Genomic DNA, 16,152 nt, shown 5'->3' with positions numbered 1-16,152 from the left:
TTTTTCTCTCTCAACTATTTACTGTTTATTTGTTTAACCCTCTTCCTTCCCCCAGGTCATTTTGAATTTTGGGTGTTATTATGAGTGGTCTAAGACCCTATGACTTTTGTTGCACTTGAACCACACACACACACACACACACAAACAAACAAACAAAAATAATTGATTGGATTCGAGGGGTGGTTACATTTTTTTAAAAGTAACAAATTCTTCCCTAGCTGGTCAATTTGACCCCCATAGGAATTCATGGAATGCGAAGAATGCTGTAGTACACATAGAAAAACCCAAAATTCCCAGAGGAACAGCTCAATTGCTCCATATAGAGCTATAAGGCCATCTAGTGGCATGAAATATCATGTAGACTTATTATCCACAAAAGGTCAGTAGACAGTTACCCAATGTAGTCTGTTTTGAGCGGAATTAAAAAGGTGAAAGTGTAAGTTATATTGAAAGCTGAAAGAATGTGCTTAAATTACTATTTATTTATTGATAGTAGTTTAAAGGTAAAAATAAAAATGACACAATCGAAAAAAAAAACATTAAAAAATAAGAAAATGTACAAATGAAATGAGCTTTCGAGACAAAAAAAAGAGTATAATTTTAGGGCTTTGGTCATTTTGACCTGCGAGGGAAGGGTGAGGGTTAAAAATCATAGACTGTAAAAAAAAATCACGTGCTTTTGAAGGCTCTACCCCTTAGCGGAAGTACAAAGTGCATCTGACCGGAAGTCCCGAGTGAGGAGCGGCCCTGAGCTAAAGTAAGATACTTATATGTATTCTTCAGAATTAAGAAAATCAACGCAATGGCTGGTTTAATGTGTTCAGAATGGACATGAACGCGTTTTAGATGTCGAAGTTAACTGCGGATGGTCTAATGCAGCATAAAGATGTTTTTGTGCCAGTATATTTTATGCTAATAATATTGACGGGTGTTGTTTTGTGATGTAACGGGTTTTTGTTTGAATTGTAGTTTTCTGTGGTATTTAAGAGTAAACCTATCTGTTGACCTTTAATAATTAAAACCTAATCATTTTATCATGCAACTAAATTTTCCAGCGGTGTTTCGCGTAAGGGTGTTGTAGTTAGTTAGCTCACCAGCTTAGCATTCACTGTTATGCTGTCATTTTCTCTTTATCACAGTTTTATGTTCACCTTAAAATAATGAAACGTCACACATACTAGTAAAATAACATAACAACTTATACTACCGCCTCTTTAAATGTGTTATGTAATATTAGCCCTGTCATTTATATATAAATGATATTGTTTAAGTTTTTAATCGTTCATAAATGTGCCCAAATTACAGCACTTTTTCTCGTTTCTCGAAAATGTGTAAATAATGATACTGACACACGTCACAGTAGTTTTGTTTGCATAAACATTAGAGTAATAGCATTTACAAGGACAGACGTTAGTGGGGTGACTTGCAACAGAACGTTATCTAACATCTACTACATGTGTATATATATATATATATATATATATATATATATATATATATATATATATATATATATATATATATATATATATATATAAAGGGATGATAAATTATTATAGGCATTCTATCTGTGCATAAATATTTTGTTCTGAACAAAAACGGTCAAAAAAAAAAAAAACATTCATACATTCATTCATAAAATTTCCTTGTAAAAGTTTTACAATTTGTAAATCATAAAAAAGTATTACAGTGAGTTTTTCAAATAATGGAAATCAAATACGATTTTAATGATAATTCAAATAGAAACAGGTAATACTAACTGTCAGGATATTTTTCGACCGTTTTATCATATATATGTCACATACAAGTAAAATAACAATCATGTAAACGTGTTTCATGTGTTAGACTGTTAATACTTTGTATGCTAATCTTCAACCTTTAATTGAAAACTGCAAGTGAAAGTTATTTAGGCAGTATTCACTGCAGTTTGTAGGCGTTAAAGTGCACACTCATTCCTAGATTATACAGCGATCTGGGCTGTTTATATCATGTTGTGTTTATCTGGTTGTCTATTCTAATCATCACCGGGTGTGTAAGGTGACATTATGCACTGTTCCTTATACTTGTAGTAAAAGGCACAAGGTGGCTGCAATGAAAAAGGCATAATAGTATGTAATGTTATAATTCCTGTTTCTCTGTCCTCAGCATTTTAGGCACTGATATATACTTCCTGCTCTAGTTTCCTTTACCTTTCACCCGAGACATCCAACAGAGCCAGCAGAATATCCTGCAGTCATGTCGTACGGAAGGACAGAGCAGCGTGCCCCACCAAAAGACTTCATCGGCCTCATCCAAACATGCAGCTCCAACATTCAAAAGATCACACAGAACAGTGAGTGTCTGGAGATTGCTGAATCTGTGTCTGTTATTACTAGTTAATAATTGCTAGTTGGTAGAAGATACTTCCAGAAAGTATATCAGAGAAATTTGACAACATAGTGAAAGGTTCATGATGATTAAAGTCTGCATAAAAGGATTATAGGTGCACTATGCAACTTTACGTCCACTAGAGGGCGCCTATTCAAAACAAATGTGTAGTTTGATGACGCAAAGTTTGAGCGCAGTATCTTGGGACATGTGGTCTTCACCTCACAGCGGTGGAAAATAGGATGGGCAGAAATCACGTTCATGAATGCGGTTATTAACGCTGCTGTAGAGTGACGAAGAGAAGGACCGAGTGTTGTGGAGCTGAGCACAGTTACTGGAGCGATTGTTACACAAACACCCGCCTCACGAACACCGGGACTTTTATCATGACGGGACGGGACCATAGACAGTAAAAGAAATGGACAGAGCTTTCCCATAGACTTCAATGGCGGAAAATGAAGTCAATCAGAGGCACTCACTTCCTGATGGCTGAGCGAACTGCGCAGGCTCAGACTGAGCTTGACGACGTAGATGTGACATGAGCAACCTGTCTGACAGCTGTAGGTCTTCTAGTAGTTGTGGAAAGTGAAATCTGAATCACATTGTTTAAATGTTTTGTCCCGTTGCTTTTGGCTCACTATCGGCTTCTCCCCATTCTTCTCCCTTGACTTTATCAGACTTTATGTCTCCACGTCCCCCCGACTGTCTCATAGACAGTAAAGGATTGCTTCTGAGCGTCTCTTCCTGTCTATACGGTAATTTCTCAACTGTGCGACAGAGTAGCGTTGGTTATGACGCAATCGTTAGCCTATTTTTACAAAAACAGCTTCTGCGGGGCGATAGTGTAAGATACAAGGTAATGGAGCCTTCCATGCATTGTCGTGTTTCTTTAGAAATAAGCAATGGACAAATGGAGTCTTTAAACGTCTCAGATGTAAAGTTATTCACTGTCAAAGTGACTCAAAAATGAATGGGAGTCAATGGGATGCTAACAGCAGGTGATGGCTTGGTTAGCAATGGCCGCCCCAGGTGGAACGCTTTCCGAGTGCTAGATTACCTCCTTGGACGGGACACATTCCCCGGTCGCCTGCACTATTTCCGCTCTTCCAGTTATGATTATGAGGTAATGCAGCTCATTTTATCATTTTAGATACATTTAAGTGTGTTGAAAATGATGTTATGACGTTACTCCCTGCGTTCACTTGTTCACACTGCTAAGAGTAAGCGCTCCTGCCAAATAAAACCTGAAACCGAGGGTAGCGCAGATATGACGCAATTGACAGGCGACTCACTCGAACGCTATGCTGAAACGTCCCGGTCCTTAGTTAAAATAGCAATTTTCTCACAATTTACAAATAGTTGGAAACATTTGGGATATTGTAGGTACTCAACTGAACAAAATATATAACACTGGCCTAGTGGTTTTTGGATATTTTACTGCAAAAATACTGCATAGTGCACCTTTAAAGGAAGCATGTTGTGTATAAGATGATTGAGAATAAAAATGAAAGTGGAAAATATCTTGCTGAATTGCCTGGCATGAATGAATTTATTAAAGAACATGTTTGGTTATATATTTCATTCTCAAATCAAAAGTACATACATACATTATAATTTATTTTAAGAAGTAAAGCCTTTTTGTAGGACCCTTAAGTGTTTCGGATTTTGTGTTAAATAAAGAATTCTAATCCATGAAACAAGTCATACAGCTTTGAGATGGTTATGAAGTTGAAATTACACTTGTTTTGTTGTTGTTTCAATGTGCAAGAAGTCTCTTATGCTCACCAAAGCTGTATTTATTTGATCAATTAATAGTGTAAAAAAAAAAAGTTAAATATTACATTATATATAATTTATTTATTTAATATAACTTTTGTGGTAGTGTAAGTTATACTTGAATAATCTCTGAACTCTTGATATATTTGTTTTAAATAAAAATGTCAAAATTAATTGGGATTTGTTTAGATTGGTCATTTAATGACTAATTGGATGTGTTTGACTTTTTTAATGTACAAAATAATATTTATCGTTTTGTAATTCTGATTTGTACATTTTTTCATTAGATTCACTTTGTCCATATCTGTCTTCTGTGAAGTCCTGCATAGACTGATTTTAGAGTAACTTTGTGTTTTCTACTTTAGCGGCTCAAATCAAGAGCATGGTAAACCAACTGGGAACAAAACAAGACACCAGTGAACTGCGAGAGAGACTGTGAGTGTTTAACTCTTGATTTAATTAGGGCTGTGCACTTCCTGTTCCTCTTATGCCCTTGCATTATAAATATTTAATTTGTTTACAGTCAGCAGGTGCAGCACTACACAAACCAGCTGGCCAAGGAGACCAACAAACACCTGAAAGACCTTGGCGTACTCTCTCTACCCGTCTCTCTGTCTGAACAGGTGCGTTTATAATGTTTTCATGAAGCATAAGGAACTGAAAAAAAAAAAAAGAGAAGGTTAGTTGAAGGTGTTGATATGTTTATAATACATTTTCTGACTTGTTTAGTTAAAATAATTGATTTTCATCTTTAAACAGAGACAGCAGAAAATCCAGAAGGATCGGCTGATGAATGATTTCTCCGCTGCTCTCAACAATTTCCAAGCTGTGCAGCGTCGGGCCGCGGAGAAAGAGAAGGAGTCGGTGGCCAGAGCCAGAGCAGGGTCTCGTCTCTCTGTAAGACACACTTATGGGTCCTTTAGGAATAATGTTTCCACATTAGCTCTGATCCTAACACCAGGGGACCGTCTCCATTGGTAGTTAAGGCAGAATCCTAAGTGACACTGTCATTCATGCTTGCCATGCAAACACTGCACATGTGAATTGCACAAGGATCTACTACATTTACATTTGTTTGCAAATGCAATAGAGCCTATGTTAGAATGTTACATAACATAAGCCCAAAAAAACCTTACGCCAGGGTTGGAAATGAACAGGGGCTCAGGTCAAAAAATTCCCCAAAGTTCATGATAAAGGGGCAAAAAATGCCACTGTACAATTATCCAAATCTATTACGACTGTCGCAATTTAAAGTTAAATGTGAAAATAAATAAAAAATGAAGCCATAAAACATTTCCCCATAAACATTTGTATGTATTTTATTAATTTACATATATAATCATTATTACAGTATCAAGAGCAATAATTGACAATACTGATTTGCCATAGTATTAGACATAAAAGACAACAGGTAATACAAATTAAATTAAAAAGAAAGAAAAAAATGTCCCTAGAAAATAATCTCAAGAGGTAAATATTTGCTCCGTGATGGAAAAGCTAATTTCCTGCCTTATGCACAAGTATTTTATTGAAATAGATACTTTCTATAAAGTATTTTACTAAATAAAAGGTACGCGATTAAACATTGTAAAATCATTTATTTTAATATGGTGAACCTACTTTAAAACGTATTCAAAAATAATTCCGCCCTTTTTTTTTGTGTGTGCAGAATATACTGATTCAATTAGTAACATGGCTTGATGATGCTGATATATGCTATTGCTATTAAAATATTAATACAGCAGTACTCTGCAGTATGTATTGATGAGTGCTTTTGTGTTGTGATTTACTTTAGGCTGAAGATGGAGGGCATGAAGAGCAGCTGGTCTCCTTTGATAAGTATGTCTCAAATAGTCCCTGATTATTAGCTCCCAGTAATGAGTAATAGCGTTGCAGTTAAAAAAACATTCTGTGTGTGTGTCTGTGTCTGTGTGTATAGTAATGATGACTGGAGTAAGACCACTATTCAGACAGAAGAAGCGGCCATAACAGAGGAGGACCTGGAGCTCATTAAAGAAAGAGAAACTGCCATTCGACAACTTGAGGTCAGTTTCTGCTTTTCCTGTAATCACTTTTTTTTTTTTGCCTGATCATTCACACCACAAGTCTTAATGCTCAATTCTGATTTTTTGCTCAGATCTGATTTTTTGTTTGGCTGTTCACATTACCTTTTAAAATGTGGCCTATATCTGATTCCAGTTTGAACTGTTTGAGGTTTCAAACTAATATGCATGTGCAAAAGAACAATATCAATGACATCAGACTCAGCACGCTGTTGCGCTAAAGTACGGGAGGTTATAGAGGAAGTAAGCATTTTCGCTTTTATTTAAAAATGTTTGTGTAATGGAAGCCATACTATTAATGAGCATGTGCTGAAGAGGAGAAGAACAAAAAGAAAGAGAGCAAAATTGGTTATTTTGGCCTTTTGTCACCTTCCTTTGGCACTGAAGCCACGTTTTTCTGTGTCCACGTTCTTCCATTTCGTGTGCTATTTTTTCAAAAACGAAGCAGTTATGGTAGGATCCTTCTAGCATAGCTTGAATTGAAGCTATGAATATGAACCTCCCCATATACTAATTAGATCTAACATCTCACTCTCCCTCCACTGACTCGCTCCATCGCTGTTCTCCATATCTAGTCAAGTTTTTAAAATTACTGTCTGTGTCTAGGGCTAACTTGCCGGCACATAATTGTGACAAATGTCGACATAAATTGACGTAAAAGTCGCATCAAATCTGCCTTGGTTGTTCATACTGCGGTCGCATTGGAAAAAATCAGATCTGGGTCTGATTCAGGACCACACAGGTATGTGGTCTAAATCTGATTTGAAAAAATCAGATCTGGGCTAGATTTGAGTGTTCACACCACCTCTGAAGTCTGACCTGGTCACTTGACCCCCAAAAAAATCAGATTTGGGCCACTTTTGCCTGCAGTGTGAACGGGGCCAATGTGTCCGTTTGAAACGGAAGGTGCTGCAGTACATAAATGCAAACTAACAGCTTTAGACACTTGGACACTTGGATCTATAGCTGTCATTATACCGTACATTGACCCTGTGTTCATACTAGGGGTGTACCGCATGAGTAGTCGAATATTCGATTTGTAATTAATATTCAAAAAATAAGAATGCTATTGAATTTTATTACATTGCTTTACTAGCCATAAATGCAGTGAAGTTTGCATATTTATGTACTGCAGCACCTTACAGGTAGTGCTTAGAGGAAGTAAAATATTTGATCACATTATGTCGCCGTCTGCCTCACAATGTTTGGAATTACTTGGATGGAGATTGAAAATGAAGAGTTACTTTTAATCAAATTAATTAATGAAGTGAGGTTATCATAAAATCACCACCGCTACATTTTCACAGTGAGACATCATATGAAATCTTAACACCAGTTGAATGAGGAAAGTGCATTCACGAGTGCAGGTAAGCGCAGCTGTACTTGAGTGCCGAGCCCGAGATGATAACTTATATGATAGCAAAATGATCCTGAGACATACACTACCAGTCAAAAGTTTGGACACACGTTCCTCGTTCTCTTTGATGGGAAAGTGTGTCCAAACTTTTGACTGGTAGTGTATGCCTCCTTTAAAGGGATGGTTCCCCCCAAAATGAGAGTAAAAGCAGCAGCTTGTGACAACACATTGATGTCTTAAGAAACGAAACGATCGGTTTGTGTGAGAAACCGAACAGTATTGATATCATTCTTTACCTCAAATACAACACTATCTCCAACAGCCGTGAACGTGCGATATGTAATAATGATATGTGCGAGACATCACTTCCGCTGCCTGTATCCCATTGAGATATATGGCCATATATGGATTTAATTTGAAGTTGTTTGTGCATGTTTTTTTTTACTCATATAATTACACCCCATTGACATGTATTATATGATTGGCACAGTGCAACGGTTGGAGTTAAAAATCTTAATTTGTGTTCTACTAGTAACGGAGTACAAAACTCACAGTTCAGCTCACATTACGGATCATGACTCACGGATCGGATATTTTTTCTTTGCTTCCCATTTATTACATGAAAACATTTGGTGTTAACATAACCTATATGGTTTATAGGTTAACAAGGAACTTTTGGTGTTAACAAAAATAACCTATATGGTATGGTTTTAACAAAAATAATATAAATAACCAGCTGAATAAATCAAATTTTACTCAGTTGTTAAAGTGTAACGTTAAAAACAACCTGAGACTCGACAAGGGGCCTGAGCTTATAATGAAATTTTTTCTCAAAAAGATTACGATGTCAACATTCTCATAGGAGAGAGTAGCCTAGACCTCTCACGTCTAGGCTAACATGTATTCATTACATTTTGAAATGAAAACCCAAAATTCCTATCTCAAAAAATTAGCATATCATGAAAAGGTTCTCTAAACGAGCTACTAACCTAATCATCTGAATCAACTAATTAACTCTAAACACCTGCAAAAGATTCCTGAGGCTTTTAAAAACTCCCAGCCTGGTTCATTAATCAAAACCGCAATCATGAGTAAGACTGCCGACCCGACCCTGTCCAGAGGGCCATCGTTGACACCCTCAAGCAAGAGGGTAAGACACAGAAAGAAATTTCTGAAAGAATAGGCTGTTCCCAGAGTGCTGTATCAAGGCACCTCAGTGGGAAGTCTGTGGGAAGAAAAAAGTGTGGCAAAAAACGCTGCACAACGAGAAGAGGTAACCGGACCTCTTCGGGTTCGGAAGATTGTGGAGAAGGACCGATTCCAGACCTTAGGGGACCTGCGGAAGCAGTGGACTGAGTCCGGAGTAGAAACATCCAGAGCCACCGTGCACAGGTGTGTGCAGGAAATGGGCTACAGGTGCCGCATTCCCCAGGTCAAGCCACTTCGGGCTACAGAGAAGCAGCACTGGACTGTTACTCAGTGGTCCAAAGTACTTTTTTCGGATGAAAGCAAATTTTGCCTGTCATTCAGAAAAAAAGGTGCCAGAGTCTGGAGGAAGACAGGGGAGAAGGAAATGCCAAAATGCCTGAAGTCCAGTGTCAAGTACCCACAGTCAGTGATGGTCTGGGGTGCCATGTCAGCTGCTGGTGTTGGTCCACTGTGTTTTATCAAGGGCAGGGTCAATGCAGCTAGCTATCAGGAGATTTTGGAGCACTTCATGCTTCCATCTGCTGAAAAGCTTTATGGAGATGAAGATTTCGTTTTTCAGCATGTCCTGGCACCTGCTCACAGTGCCAAAACCTCTGGTTAATGGTTTACTGACCATGGTATTACTGTGCTCAATTGGCCTGCCAAATCTCCTGACCTAAACCCCATGGAGAATCTGTGGGATATTGTGAAGAGAAAGTTGAGAGACGCAAGACCGAACACTCTGGATGAGCTTAAGGCCGCTATCGAAGCATCCTGGGCCTCCATAACACCTCAGCAGTGCCACAGGCTGATTGCCTTCATGCCACGCCGCATTGAAGCAGTCATTTCTGCAAAAAGATTCCAGACCAAGTATTGAGTGCATAACTGAACATAATTCTTTGAAGATTGACTTTTTTGTATTAAAAACACTTTTCTTTTATTGATGAAATATGCTAATTTTTGGAGATAGGAATTTTGGGTTTTCATGAGCTGTATGCAAAAATCATCAGTATTAAAACAATAAAAGACCTGAAATATTTCAGTTCGTGTACGATAACTTCCGCGCTCTGCTTTGTAAGTGTTTTTATTTATTTAAAAATGTATAATTCTTTTGTTCTTTATATTTTTTTCTTTTTACACATATTTAGTGTTTTTAAGTAAAAAAACAACAAAAAAACCTTACGATATAACGTAAGCTTGTTTTCTATAAAATTGCCTAATCGTAAGTTTGTTTAGAAATGGTGACAACAACTTTGTCTTTCTCATTAAACATCATTTAAATAAACGATAATATGAATATTTGCTTTTTTATGAGCCCAAATATTAAAATACAATATTTTTGAAAAATGTCCATCCCTGGTTCACACCTGCTGTTAATATGAAGTGCATTTTTGTAACCATAAGTTACGCATTTATGCTGTCATGTAATTTTGCTTACTACCTTGTCTGTTATTGCAGTCGGACATTTTGGATGTCAATCAGATTTTCAAGGATCTTGCTGTGATGATCCATGATCAGGGTGAAATGATAGGTGAGTAAAGTCTGTCTTTAATTTATTTTTCTGCACAATGCTGTTATTCATATGGGGATTTCAAAAATGAAAATTGTCATTCATTCATGTATTATTCATACAACCTTTATTCCATGGAACCAAAAGGTGAATTTTTGATATATTTGCTGTTTTGTCCCATGCAATACAATTAATAGGATGACAATTAATGGTTTGGAATGACATCAGGGTGATTAAATGATGACAGACTTGTTTGGATATTAGCAGAAGTGTGATGCAAGAAAGCCTCAAATTCATCAACATGATTAAAACTTTGCTGTAAAAAAACTCTTGTACACAATCTACTAAATGCTTTCTGTTGTCTGATTGATATTTTATACTTTTTTAGGAAGTTATAACCTAATCCTTTGGGTATATTTCTAAAAATGATTCCCTCCTCAGGTTGTGATACACATTTGTGCTGTGAAATCTTTAAAGGGATGGTTCACCCAACAATAAAAATTTGATGTTTATCTGCTTACCCCCAGGACATCCAAGATGTAGGTGTGTTTGTTTCTTTAGTAGAATACAAATGAAGATTTTTAAATCCAACCGTTGCCGTATAATGCACGTCAATGGTTTTTTTTTTTATATGACCACTATGAGAGTAAAAAACACATACATACGAATCCATATTAAACCCTGTGGCTTGTGACGATACATTGATGTCTTAAAACGCGAAACGATCGGTTTCTGCCAGAAACCAAACAGTATTTATTTTTTTACCTCATAGCAGGTGAATCTCATCTAGTATTCCCAACCCCATTACTTCCGCCGGAGAAGGTCAAAATACCGGAGCGATCATAGAATATATAAATGTATATAGATGTCTCATTAGTGCCTGCACAGATGGCACGGATCGGTTGAATGAGCCATCTATGTACACATATCTATGATCGCGCCGGATTGCACTAATGGCCCTGGTGTTTGCTGGACACTCTGGGACGGCCTAAAGTCTTCACTACAGTTCTTCCTTCTTTCTCTCTCTGAAGTTCTTGTCCAGTATCCATTATATGGTTCTTTCAGGTGCAATATCCTTTGCTAAAATGTCTTTGCTACAAGGCCATTTTGAAGCAAAGCTATGATGGCGACATAACTTTCTTTGGAGGTAACCATCGCTAACACCAAGTAAACAATGATTGGAAGCACTTCTTCCCTCCTTTTATAGCAATTAGCCTGATCCAATCAGAATGGTGATTTCTCCTGACTAGAACTTGTTTAGGTTATAAGATTATCAGCTTGTATTCTCTAATATAAATGCAAGTAAATATGTGTGATTACAGATAGCATAGAGGCTAATGTGGAGAGTGCAGAAGTGCATGTGGAGAGAGGAGCTGAGCAACTACAGAGAGCCGCTCAGTATCAGGTACAGTAAAAGCTTCAGCATTACACACACACACACACACACACACACACACACACACACACACACACACACACAAACGCACACACACACAAACGCACACACACTCTCTTGAATATGTGGTTTACAGTGACTCTCCATAGGTGTGATACAAGTTTTAACTGTATATCTTCTATCCCCCTACACTAACCATTACCCATCACACAAAACCTTTGGCATTTATTTAATAAATAAAAACAAAAACACTAGTATGCTTTCTTTTAAGCCATTTGGTTTACAAGGACACAGGAAGTCTCCTCATAAACAATGTTTACATTGTAATAAGTCATTATACACATTTGTGTCCTCATAAATGACATACCTGTACACACACAAGACAGCTATGGCATTTTTAAAACATCTGCATGCATTCTCCGTTAGAACACCTGTGTGTTTTGACAACATCTGATACAAACTTTTAAATAAATTGGGGCAAATGGATTCAATTATTATTTATCATTCGTTAGATGTACAGTATATCAAAATATACTATATTGCCAATAGTATTGGGACACCCTGCCAAATCATTGAATTCCAATCACTTCAGTGACCACAGATGTATAAAATCAAGCACCTAGGCATGCAGACTGCTTCTACAAACTTTTGTGAAAGTATGGGTCGCTCTCAGGAGCTCAGTGAATTCAAGCATGGTAATGTGATAGATTGCCACCTGTGTATTTGTGTAATTGGCTCATTATTAAATATTCCCTGGTCAACTGTTAGTTGTATTATAACAAAGTGGAAGCAGCTCAGCCCCGAAGTGGTAGACCAAGTACCACAGACCTCCAAACTTTGTGTGGCCTTCGGATTAGCTCAAGAACATTGCGTGGAAAGATTAATGGAATGGGTTTCCAGCAGCTGCATACAAGCCTTAGATCACCAAGTGCAATCCAAAGCGTCAGATGCAGTTGTGTAAAGCACACCGCCACTGGACTCTGAGCAGTGGAGATGTTCTCTGGAGTGACCAATGACGTTTCTCTGTCTGGAAATCCGATGGACGAGTCTGGCTTTGGCGGTTACCAGGAGAACAGTACTTGTTTGACTGCATTGTGACAATTGCAAAGTTTGGTGGAGGGGAGCTTATGGTATGGGTTTTTTTTTTAAGGGGTTGGGCTTGGCCCCTTAGTTCCAGTAAAAGGAACTCTTAGGCCTTGTCCACACGAAGCCAGCGCTTTCCCAATCCGATCTTTTTTTTTCTCCTCGTTTCAAGAAATATCTGCGTCCACACGAGATTACAAAAACGGACTAAAAACGATGTAGTTTGCATGCCAGGCCAGTGTGTGGCGCTGTAATTCTGCCACAGAAATACACTAAAAACAGAGAAGCAGAGTTGTGGCTAGAAGGGGTATAGCAGTGGTCGGAGGTGAGGCAAAATCTCACAATAAAATAACAATAAATACATTTGCTACTTAACAGATGTGTTTTATTAATGCCTACACCTACCCCAACCCAAAACATACCCTTACAATAATGCAGATACGTTAATTAAATGACGCAATATTGATGTGCGCATGCCCAGTGCCCGTAGTTGTATCCCTTACCTCTTTCACCGTGCCGGACGTAGTGTGATGACATCATCGTTTCAGAAAATATACGGATTCGCTGTACACACGAAGATGGAAGATGAGCGTTTTCAGATTTATCCGCTTTGGGACCCGGTTTCGAAAAATATTGGATGCATGCTTCTAAAACGCCGGATCTGTGTGGACGAAACGCTGATACGGTACAAAATTTATACAGCTAAACGCGTCTCCGTGTGGACGGGGCCTTAATGCTTCAGCATACCATGACATTTTGGACAATTTCATGCTCCTATAAACACACTCCTAAACCTTGCGGAAAGCCTTCCCAGGAGAGTTAAAGCTGTTATAGTTGCAAAGGGTGGACCAACTACATATTAAACTATACACTTATGGATTAAGAATGGAATGTCATTAAAGTTCATGTTGCATGTAAAGGCAGGCGTCCCAAAACTTTTGGCAATATAGTGTATGTAGCAAAATGGCAGAATCTAAAACAATACATGTTGCCATGCTGTTTGACGATAATGACTATTTTCTTTCCTTCACTGTAGCAAAAGTCTCGTAAGAAGATGTGCATCCTGGCAGTGGTCCTCTCCTTAGTGGTCGTCGTCATCAGCATTATTATTTGGCAGACTACCAAATGAAGATCATTCCTCTTCATTTCCCCTTTTTCCACTCATTTCTTTAATTTATTTTCTTGCTCGCAAACCCAATGCCATCCACATTGGGAGGGAGGTCAAAGGCTCTCAGCAGCACCTGTTGGTCCATCTCTGTAGGTTTGCTGGGTTAGATACAGTATGAAATGGCTAAAGTGAACATAACATTCCCTATCCTCTCCCCTCAGGCCCTTTAGTTTGTACAAAGAAGGATGAGCTCATGGATGGGGTGGGGAAAAAAATAAGTGATATAACATTTAATTTTGATTCTTGTGATTCATTTCTAGCACTAACACTACTTTACATTTCTTAATAAAACAAGGTTATTTCTTTTTAACAAATTTATTGGAATGAGTTAAGGTGTAAAAGTTTTTTTTTTTTTTTTACATCTTACTGTAAAATAAGTTTGGCTTTAGATGTCTTGTATAATGTAAAATTCAAATATGTCTAAAGTTTTCAAGTCACTCCAAAGGTTAACAGCAAAATGCTTAGATGAGCTGCAGAATTAATCGTGCATTGTTGTTGATACCATATAACAGTAGGCCAGAAGAATTGCAAGTATGAAGCAGCAATGACACCTTAAGCTCAAACATCTCTGAACTTCAGTTTCAATACTGTTACTGGTGTGAAAGCATAGGTTTATTATACAGGTCCATTATATCATATAGCTGTAAATGTGTTGTATAAGAACTTGTAATCAATATTATGGCTGAAAAAGATTTGTATATTAAAACATGAAAAGTATGCACAGTACATTAAAATTATGTAAAAAGAATTGCACCCATACTTTTAGAACATGCAAAAATGAATGTCTTTTTTTTTTTCCTTTTTTAAAAATTGATTTATATGACTGAGTACATGATTAAAGAGAAATATGTCTTAATCAAGTCTGCCTTCCCGATTCTCTCTTATAATTATTCCAGCCAGTGGCGTCACTTGGTACATTTTAGGTGGATGTTCTTCAATCAAATTTTTACGAAATTCCTTTTCATCTAAGACTAACTTTTCCCACTGTTGTTATACTTCAGTCCAGTACAATAGCAAAATAATTGTTATAATATTGATAAATCTGGAAACAAGACACGCAGAAATAACTAAAAATTAGGGGAAATGGTAAATGAGCTAATAAGTGCTGCCGTCTACTTGTTGTAATTCCATGTCATTTTCATGTTTAAAAGTGTGTTTGTTTTCTAGCAGGTGACAGAAATCCTCCACTAAAGCATGGCATTGTCCATGTTATATCCATAAATGACAATTATAAATATAGATTTTATTTAAAGTGAATTTTACTACACAAATAAACGTACTCGGTTACTTTCGTAACCTCGGTTCCCTGAGAGAGAGGAACGAGTATTACGTATGGGGAAAACTCGAGAATATGAAGCAAAACTTTATTAATAAAGGTATCCATGTAAAGCGTAGTGCCGCTGTACGGCCATAGCCCAGCGCCAGGAGCACTCTGATTGGCCGGGCCGCGGCAACTGCAGGAACCTATGGTGAGGCGGCTGAGAGGAACGAACCAATGGGGGGCATTCCAGAAAGCCCGCCGTAAAAGGTGCTTATATTTGCATACAGGAGGCTATATAAGACCCTAATTCGCCATAGGTGTCAGGTTTTAAGATCGACTGAAGTGATACCTGAGAAGCATAAACACGGCACGGAACGTAATACTCGTTCCTCTCTCTCAGGGAACTGAGGTTACGAAAGTAGCCGAGTACGTTCCCTTTCGAGAGAGGTTCCTCGTATTACGTATGGGGAACACAATGTAAAGTGCTGTGTGTGCTGACTGACCCAGTATACCCAAAGCACATGTTAATAAACCCCCGAGAGACCGACAGAGGCGGCTTATAAGGGGAATGAAGAACCGGAAGAGTCGGTTCATTTGAACAGCTGATCGGACATAGTCGGATCTTATGATGAATGAATAGTGCTTAAGGACTAATGTGTACAGGCCAAAACGTAAGGCAATCTTTTTGCCAGGGTCAAGATAGAGCCTAGATGGAGAGAAGCCCTGCTTGTAGAGCTGGAACCTCCAATTTGTAGAATCTGATAAAAGTGGACGGAGAGGCCCAGCCTGCCGCCGCACAGATATCTTCCAAAGAAATGCCACACGACCAAGCCCAAGATGAGGCCATGCCTCTAGTGGAGTGGGCTTTAACGCCTATAGGGCAAGTCAGGTTTTTAGACTCATATGCCAGTGAGATCGCGTCCACTATCCAGTGTGAGAGTCTGCTTTGTGACAGCACAATCTTTAGTGCGGCAGCCGAAGCA

At 38.0% G+C, this 16,152-nt stretch overlaps 1 protein-coding gene across 1 annotated transcript; it reads left to right on the top strand.

Moving 5' to 3' along the window:
- Positions 1 to 694: 694 nt before the first annotated feature.
- On the top strand, positions 695 to 14,768 carry stx12 (syntaxin 12). Its single transcript, XM_067425861.1, has 10 exons — positions 695 to 757; positions 2,146 to 2,332; positions 4,509 to 4,578; positions 4,667 to 4,766; positions 4,903 to 5,040; positions 5,939 to 5,982; positions 6,083 to 6,188; positions 10,210 to 10,282; positions 11,584 to 11,666; positions 13,777 to 14,768. The coding sequence occupies exons 2-10, from the start codon at positions 2,236 to 2,238 to the stop codon at positions 13,867 to 13,869; spliced, it is 804 nt and encodes a 267-aa protein (XP_067281962.1). The 5' UTR covers positions 695 to 757; positions 2,146 to 2,235; the 3' UTR covers positions 13,870 to 14,768.
- Positions 14,769 to 16,152: the final 1,384 nt, after the last annotated feature.

Source organism: Pseudorasbora parva, chromosome 19, assembly GCF_024679245.1.
Source record: "Pseudorasbora parva isolate DD20220531a chromosome 19, ASM2467924v1, whole genome shotgun sequence".
NCBI lineage: Eukaryota > Metazoa > Chordata > Actinopteri > Cypriniformes > Gobionidae > Pseudorasbora > Pseudorasbora parva.
The sequence above is the reverse complement of the archived record's forward strand: the minus strand, read 5'-3'. Positions and strand labels throughout refer to the sequence as shown.

Bases quoted from the DNA above. Each gene is read 5' to 3' on its own strand.
- stx12 (XM_067425861.1), top strand. From the start codon at position 2,236: ATGTCGTACGGAAGGACAGAGCAGCGTGCCCCACCAAAAGACTTCATC. The intron at 4,767-4,902 runs GTGCGTTTATAA...ATCTTTAAACAG, and splicing joins CCGTCTCTCTGTCTGAACAG to AGACAGCAGAAAATCCAGAA. The intron at 11,667-13,776 runs GTACAGTAAAAG...CCTTCACTGTAG, and splicing joins AGAGAGCCGCTCAGTATCAG to CAAAAGTCTCGTAAGAAGAT.